Below are 9,307 nucleotides of genomic sequence, written 5' to 3'. Positions count from 1 at the left end.
ACGGCTGAGAGTTGTGTGCCTGCCACAGCTGAGGAAGAGGAAAAGGAATGCTCGCTAACTGCACGGGTGACGATGGAGGTGACATTTCTGTTTTCAGGGCCGATTGTTTGGTTGCATAAACAGGGCGAACGACTTGCACCAACACACACATGCTTCAGCTGAGCATCCCTCCTTGACGTGAAATGCATGACTTAAAATATAAAGTTTTTTTTTTTTAAAGAAAAACTGATTACTGGCAATAATCAAGACCACACCTGCTATTTGAAGAAGCAAATAAAAATATTGGAAATGAAACTTTAAGTAGAAATGACAATAAAAATTTTGCTGCGTTGGAAATTAAGTCTTCAGCCAAGTGTGCCATGTAGTTGCATGGGTATCAATGGGGAGCAGGGTATTGGTGGTGCTCGGGGGAAGACTGCATCTCCTGAGAACATGTGAAGTGTTGCCAATCTGACTCTTCAATTTCTCCACTTATGTTTTCCCTTTTCCTTACTCTCCATAAAAACAGCTACTATCATCCGGTCTGGAATATTCATCCAGAGAAGGAGAATAGCAAGTGGATCCAGCTGGAAAATTAGAGTCCCAATTTCCTCACTTAAACAAAAAGTCCCAGAATAAGCAAATAAATGATCTACCTCTGTTTTCCCATTAATTTTTACCTGTGCCTATGTACTAGAAGGGAAAGCTGTACAAACCTAGAGACCATGTTTTCTTTATCACTGGAGTCCTTTTTTCAATCACCTAATATAAAGCTACTGTGGGCTCCCAATAAATATTTGCTTTGGACTGTGTACAGTGGCTCATGCCTGTAATCCAAGCACTTTGGGCTGAAGGTGGGAGGATTGCTTGAGGCCAGGAGTTCAAGACTAGCCTGGGCAACATAGTAAGACTCCTGTCTCTACAAAACAATTTAAAAAATTAACCAGGCATGGTGGCATATGCCTATAATCCTAGCTACCTGGGAGGCTGAAGCAGGAGGAGTGCTTGAGCCCAGGAAGTCAAGGCTGCAGTGAGCTATGCTCACACCACTGCACTCTAGCGTGGGTGACAGGGTGACAGAACAAGATCCTGTCTCTGAAAAATACAAAAAAAAAAAAAATTATTTAAATTGCTCTTATCACCATTATGTCAATAGTGCAGTTTTAAAAAGTGAGTTTTCCACAGTAAAAGACATTTTCAGACACTGCTCACGTCCATACTTGAATTCAAGTATTTATATCTGTTTTAATATACTGATCCGATATTTGTTTTAAAAACTTTCCCTCAGCTGGGAGCGGTGGCTCACGTCTGTAATCCTAGCACTCTGGGAGGTCAAGACAGGTGGATCATTTGAGCTCAGGAGTTCGAGACCAGCCTGAGCAAGAGCGAGACCCCGTCTCTACTAAAATATTAGAAAGAAATTATCTGGACAACTAAAAATATATAGAAAAAATTAGCCTGGCATTGTGGCGTGCTCCTGTAATCCCAGCTACTCGGGAGACTGAGGCAGGAGGATTGCTTGAACCCAGGAGTTTGAGGTTGCTGTGAGCTAGGCTGATGCCACGGCACTCTAGCCTGGGCAACAGACTGAGACTCTGTCTCAGAAAAATAAAAAATAAATAAATTAAATTAAATTAAAATTAAAAACTTGCCCCCAATTTTTCCTCTTAATAACAGTTTTTAAGAGAAAAAGAAGCTACCCCAATCTCCAGCTGCAGTGTGATCATGTAAATAATATTTAACTAAATAATAATTCTGTATGTATTTGCCAAGGCTAAAAGAGTTTTGCCCGGTGGCCTAAATTGTTCCCCCAAACTTTTATGGCTTGCTGGTAAACATTTAACATTTCAAAACAGATTTAAAAAGGAAATTGTGAGGCCCTGTGCAGGAAATTATTTCCTTCTAACTGTTGTGCTTTATCTGTTCTGATTTCTGAATTCATGGCAAATCTTCTAGCATTTTTTTTCCTTGTGGCCAGGCAATTAAGCATGGTAGAGGAAACTAGCTGTGAGGACTTTGTGCAATTTTCTAATAAAACACAAGAGGGCAGGTTTTGCTTTATTGTAAGACTAATTCCACTCCAGTGGTAATCAAGATGGTCATTGTGCTAATTGCAAATTCAGAAATGTTCGATAACGTACCAAGTGAATGAGTAATCAGGATGTGTAACTCTGGCAGTGAAATCTCTATTATTATAATAAAGAAGGCCAAGCTCAAGCATTTCTACTTAGCATTATTTTCAACCAGAACAATTACACTTGCAAGGCACTGGGATGGTTTTAGCTGATGTTTATAAACTGCCAAAGGAGCAGAGAATGGCTAAAAAGATAGAAGGACCAAATTCAGTCATATTCCATCTAAAAAGTCTGACTTCAGTCGATGTGGCAAATAACATGGTGGATTAATGGTTTTTACCAAGGAGATGTAGTCCTGGTGAAAATATATAGAGCCTGGCCTTATGTTTTTGTTTGCTTTGTTTTGTCATGTTTCAGAAAACTTTAAACTTATCCTCTAGCTCATGATTCTCTTGTGTGTTGTTTTCAAGATTTCATTAAACTTACCTGCCAAAGCAAAATTAAATTCACAGGGGTTATTTTCAGCTTGAACTGCTGTTACAGCTAAAGTCAAAGCACTGAGTCATCTTTGGAGACTTTCTAAAGCAATGCTGCTTGAGCCATCAGGGTGAGAGAGGTACCGGTTTGCCCAACTAAATAATTTGCCTACTAACTGCTTTAACTGAAAGTTTTCAGGATGTCAAACCGTGGCGGGCCCTAAAATGACATGTGTGAGGAATTAGAGGAGAGGTGGGGGAAATCTTAACTTTCTATCTAGCCCTTATACACGGTAGAATTAAGGCCTACTGATAGTGGAAAGAAGATGCATCTAGAAAGAAAATACGGCTGAAGAGTGTCCCCTTGTGTTAGATTGCCTAGAGTAACATTCCACCTAGCACTTGTACAACTCAAAATCTGAAGGATAGGTTGCTGCTAATTTCATGGCTGAGAACAAGAGTCCACTCTTGTCTATTGTATGCAGCACATGTTAAAACAGATGCCAGAGACCTTGAATGAAAAGTTCTACTTTGAGATTAGTTTATTCAGTCATTTATTCATTCAAAGAATATTTATAAAGTACTCAGTATAAGCAAGGGACTATAGAAATAGAAAGGGTTAAAAACCTTGGATTTTTGTCCTTACCTTGGAGAAAGCAACGACCTCACGCTGGGAGTGAATTGGCTATTTTATGCACCTATATCAACTAACCACCACCACTTTCTGAGTACTTAAAGTAAGGTCCTTTGATATTAATATAATGACAGTTGAGCTGTAGACAGGGATGTACAACTGACCTCTAACTTCAAGTCTAAACGTGGAAGTAAACACCACGTAACCATTACTTCCTTGGCTCTAACTTCCTCTTTCTGAGTTCTCCAGTAAGTTGACTGACCTTGAAGGATTACCTGGATGATCACCAAGTTAGTACCCCTCCTCTCTGGTCAGTGACTTGACATAGCCCCACTTCGACCCCAGGATCAGTCATTAGACTGTGGAGATATCACAGGTAACTTTACCTGTGAAAGGCTGGCATCTCCTTTTCCAACCTGTACAATAGAGATTCAGGAAGTAGCAATTGCTTAGGGACATCAGAAAGTAGAATATCAGTTTAAGAAGTTATTTTCAGAAGTCAAATAGTTATTATGCATTTTACGTGTATATATTTATATAGATTTGTTGAGTGCTCAAAAGATGGGAACTGAAAAGTACGAATTAAAAAACAATAACCCCAAAAGATGAACAATAATCTGCAAAACATTTATTTTTATTTTACTTATTTCTACTTCATTAATGTGAGATTAAAAGTATTCATTAGAAGTCTTATAATTAGCAATGTTAAATTCTAAGCAAGATACAAATGAATATCAAAGAATTTTAGAATTAGAAGGGAATTTAATTCATAAAAGAAAGATGTTATTGTATTTCATTTCTGAATTTTAGCTTTATACACGCATTTCTATTCAAATCATAATTCATATACATATAATTTTTTAATACTGAAGATATAAGCATACAAAGTGATCTGTTCATTTTCTTCAAGGTTGAATTTTTTTCCCTATCATCGAGAAATATGGCCCTGCAATGCTCAGTGACATTTTCTGAGTTTATTTGCATAAAATTCAATGTAAGTAAATACCAACTTTTTATTCTGCAGGTTTATCATACTTTTAGATTTGTTAAAAGGCATTCATAATTGATTTATTGTGAGGTTAGAAAATGCTAGAAAATTGTATTCCTCTTATATGAACTACATAATTAGAAAATTATTTCTCTTAGGAAGATATTATAAAACATAATGCTTATAAAAAGTTGCACACACTATAGATAAAAGTAGCTAAATGTACATGATTACTATTTATTTCTACCTCATATAAATCTTATTTTAGCCAAATCTTATGAGAGTATGATGCATAAAAATTCTGATATACTTGAAAGATAAGCTAGAGGTGGTTATTTGCTTTATAGAATTATTCATAATAGTTCACCTATAAAAAATAATTTCCCCTGGTGCTTTTAACATATAATTGATTTATACGTAACTTTTCAGGAACATATGTACCATGCACAATTATATCTTCATTTTAATATGTTTCTCTTTTGGTTTAAAAGCAGGATTTAAAAACGTGTTCTCCAACAACCCTGAGCTCAGAGCATAAACCTTCCAGAGGGGAGTGTGTTAATTATGCACTGTTGTATTTTCCGTGAATACTATTCATGGCAGAAATTGAGATCTATGCATGTAGCTGTGTCTAAAAAGCCCAAGCAGGGCTTCACTCCATGAAGGACTCCGGGCAATCATGATTCTCATTGCTGTGCTGAGCCTACTGTCGTGTACACCTGTAACTTTATGACACTCAACCTCAAATTCAGTTCCCACTGGGCTTTGTCCACTTCCCTGGCTTTAGCAGTCCTATTCAAGGGGATAACACCAGTTCTTGGTGAACCTTGCACCGTCTAGTCCCCTGGCATGCAGAAGGCAGCTCCAGAGCCTTCTTAACACACTTTACACACATCCATTCCAGTAAGAGGGGCAGACACAAGCCCACAGACAGGCCACCTTCTAGATGCACAGATATCAGATATGAGCAGATGAAATTTGCCTTGAAATCTCAATAACCATTGACTTCTCAGAAGTGAGGCCCATCAAGATAAGTCTGAACATCATAATACAGATTGCCTCATTCTTATTTCTCATGATCGAATGATTGCTTAGCAGAACATCACCATTTAATTCTGAACTGTCATATTTTGTACAGACGGTTTGCTTTCCAATGATAAGACTTCATTGATTAGCATTCCTAAGTAACTGTCAGTACAGTGCAGCATTAATGATTCTAAAGTTGACTCTTAAAAATAAGCCAAGTGCATTACATGGGAATAATTTTTCATCTGAGGCTACCTAGCAAAGGAATCGGGGGTTCAGGATCAGCCGAATGAGACCGCAGAGTAATGCGACTCTTATCAAATTGTCTCACGTTCAGGATTATAGTCTCCCCAGCCTTCTCCAGCCAGCCTTCCCTGAACAGAGGGATTCTATATTTGTTGATAGATTTAGAACAGTATATTAATTAAGCTCTATAATTTTATTATTTTCTCTGTTTATCACTAAAGGATCAATGTTTTTCCAACTATTGAATCTTGTAATAGGTCTAACTGTTAAGAACTGCAGATTTTTTTAAAAAAATCTGTGAAGTCTAATTTACACAATGGAGCTGCATTGATCCTTCATTTAATCATGCCCCATCCTATATGCAAAAAAGGCTTATGTTTATCGTCAAAGCTAGAGGGTAAAAAAACAGAGAAAAGAGGAAAAAGAAGTGGAAGATGATCAGGAGGACACCTGGAAGCATGAATGTTTATAGCTAAAAGTGACCTTGGAGAGTCATCTAGCTCCTGCCACCACCACCCCTACGAGATTACAAATGAAGACACAAGTGCTAGGAACTGGATCATGGTCTTGTCAAGGTCTCAAGTTACAGACTTACAAATTTAAATGAATCCACTTAATTTTTTTTTTTTTTTTGGAGCTTTCAGAACAGGAGGAGGCTGAATGGATATGGGGAATTATTACCAGATACCATAAATTGTCAACTCTATCTTTATTTGATGATAGAGGTAGCCCCATGCACTTTAGCTTATGTTTGTTAAACAAACAAGCAAAGCAGAAATTACAGCTAAGCATCTTCTGTATTTGGGATCATGGTTACAATAAGAGGACCCTGCCAAAGACATTCAACTAAAAGAACGGTGAGGATTACTTTGTTTATTGTCAAGGTCAGACCTATGGCTTGGCCAGCTTCTCTATGTAAGGCAGAAACACACTAGGCTTCTTCCGTGTATCTCTTGTTGCTTAAATGTGTCTCCATCAGGGGTGTATATCCTTTTCGAAGTCTTCTGTATTGAAGGAAAACCAGCAGCACAAAAAGACCAGCCAAAGCCACCAGTATCCCCATAACCACTGAGAAGGTTGTGGTCCAACCCGGAATTTCTTCAGCTAAAATGAAAGCAGAAGAGAAGGGTCTATAGTCAGAATTTTCACCAGCTGAATCCTCCTCGAAAGAAAAGAATAAACTTATTTGCCTCGTACGTGCTTTTTTGTTGATAAAGCAAAACTACTCTTGCTAGAATAAAATTTATCTTCCCCTTTCTCACTATTTATCATATCCACAATTGTTTTTCTTGAGCAAGTTGGAAATGGCATTCCATTATTTAAATACAGCTTATTGCATTTTTAAAATTTGTTACAACAAATGCTTATGCAGACTAAACCCTCCAAGGAAGTATATAGCTACTTTTGTGAGTTAGAAACTCATTTATAGAAGTGCATGCTAAAATGGTATCTGGGGAACTGCAAAATATACAACCCTCAGGTAGAGAAATTCTGCTATTGTCTCTGCCTTTTTTATAGGATGATAAATGTGTGAGAGGGATCCGACTGGCTATTGTAACAGGAGACATTCAACAATAGAAGCAGTTGATATTTGCACCCATTTAAATAGTTGTGAATAAAATCTGGATCTCCACATAATAAAGCCAGTCCTCTACTCAAATATATTTTAAAAACACACTTTCACAAAATTAATGGATTTCATTTTTAAGATATGCCTATTTTTCATTTCTTTAAAAATTATCTTTTTCTTAGCTAGCTGTTTTTAAATTCAGTTCCTCTGAATTTGTTCTATACCCTACACTCATCAAAGTATTAAAATTCTCTCTTTTGGCCAGGTATAGCTGCTTGTGCCTGTAATCCCAGCACTTTGGGAAGCCAAGACAGGAAGACTGCTTGAGCCCAGGAGTTGTAGACCAGCCTGGGCAACATAGTAAGACCCCATCTCTAAAAAATTTTTTAAATTAGCCGCTCATGGTGGCACGTGCCTGTAGTCCCAGCTACTTAGGAGGCTGAAGCAGAAGGATCACTTGAGCCCTGGAGTTTGAGGCTGCAGTGAGGTGTGACTGTGTCACTGCACTCCAGCCTGGGTGACAGAGCAAGTCTTGTCTCTTAAAAATAATTATATTAAGACTCTTTTTCTGGTTCCTTTTCCTCTACTCTCATAGAGGGCCCTGTCTCATCCTGATGGGATTCCTCCAAGGGGATTTTAATTTGTCTCTTCCTGCTACAACCCAGCAGCACCTGTTGCCAATTTCATCTTCTTAAAATACAGATTTTTTATTCTTCCATTTCTTTGCTCAGCAACGAAAAATGACCACCTTTTGTTATTATCCAAATACTCTGCCTAGCTTTTTCAAAAATTACTTTTTAAAAAGTTGTGGTAACATGCATGTAATATAAATTTACCATCTTAACCATTTTTAAGCATATAATGCAGTGGCATTAACTACATTCACATTGTTGTGCGACCATCACCACCATCCTCAAACTTTTTCATCTTGCAAAACTGAAACATTGTGCCCACTAAATGGTACCTCCCTATTCTCCCCTCCCTGCAATCCTCGGTCACCACCATTTTTCTGTCTCTATGAATTTGACTATCCTCTATTCTCGTATAAGTGGAATCATGCTACATTATCCTTTTATGTCTGGCTTATTTCATTTAGCCTAATGTCCTCGAGTTTCATCCTTGTTGTAGCATGTTTCAGAATCTCCTTCCTTTTTAAGGGTGAATAATATTCCATTGTAGGTATATACCATATTTTGTTTATCCATTCATCCATTGATGGACACTTGGGTTGCTTCTATCTTTTGGCTATGTGAATAATGCTGCTATGAACATGGGTGTGCAAATACCTCTTCGAGATCCTGCTTTCAATTCTTTTGGGTATATACCCAGAAGTGTAATTGCTGGATCATATGGTAATTCTACATTTAATTTTTTGAGGAATCCCCATACTGTTTTCCATAGTGGCTGCACCAGTTTACATTCCCACCCAGCAAGGCACAAGGATTCTGATTTCTCCACATCCTCAGCAACACTTGTTATTTTCTGGGGTTTTTGTTTTGTTTTGTTTTGTTTTTGCAGTAGCCATCCCAATGGGTGTGAGGTGGTATCTCATTGGGCTTTCTGCCAGCATTTGAGACCCTGAGTTCTTACGCTCTCTCACAGATATGACCTTAATTCACAGTAACGCTCTGCCCAAACCTTCCACCACAACCAGGTTTGAGAGTCACCAGAAAGAGATAGACTGAGCTCAGAAACCATTTCAATTACTTTATAGGCTGAGACGTAGGGGAGATAAAATAGGCACAAATGGGGAAAAACCACCAGCAGATAGATAGCTGTGTGTTTTTTAGCTTCTTGAAAAATTCAGATTTTCTTTATTGTTTTACTTTTCTTTTCTCAACCTGCCCTAAGATTCTTTAAATGGCACCTGGAGCCATGTTGGGGCCTGGGCCAACAAGAAAAATGTGTGTACCCCATATATTACCCCATATATACTTAAACAAAATATCCTCCCATATTTTGAACCAAGTGGGAAAAGTCAATAAAAGACCTACAATTTAAAAGCATGACTTAAAAAAAATTAACTCAAAAAACATATACATAGAGTCACATGTCACCCCATCTGTGGCCAAACCAATGTCAACTCTCATAAACCTCCCCAGCAGGGGTGGGATAGGAAAATTGGAAATAATTGACCCAGTTACAAAATAATGTAAGTGTATAAAACAAACAACAACAGTCTGACTTTATTTAAAACTTTGATGGTGTATTATCCATCACGAATTTTTTCATTAATTTTGATTTTTTGAAAATACTGCATTATTTTATTACTTTCTTCGATTACTGAGTTTTCTGGCCTCCTTTGAATTTTGT

General features: G+C 37.6%; 1 protein-coding gene across 1 annotated transcript in view; it reads right to left on the bottom strand.

Moving 5' to 3' along the window:
• Positions 1-6,355: 6,355 nt before the first annotated feature.
• The window catches only part of DCT (dopachrome tautomerase), a 29,481-nt gene continuing 26,529 nt past the window's right edge, over positions 6,356-9,307 (bottom strand). The window contains exon 8 of the mRNA XM_045566729.1: positions 6,356-6,554. Coding sequence (XP_045422685.1) covers positions 6,356-6,554 — 199 coding nt within the window. The remainder of the gene's footprint in view (positions 6,555-9,307) is intronic.

Source organism: Lemur catta, chromosome 13 (genome assembly GCF_020740605.2).
Source record: "Lemur catta isolate mLemCat1 chromosome 13, mLemCat1.pri, whole genome shotgun sequence".
In the NCBI taxonomy this organism is placed as follows: domain Eukaryota; kingdom Metazoa; phylum Chordata; class Mammalia; order Primates; family Lemuridae; genus Lemur; species Lemur catta.
The sequence above is the reverse complement of the archived record's forward strand: the minus strand, read 5'-3'. Positions and strand labels throughout refer to the sequence as shown.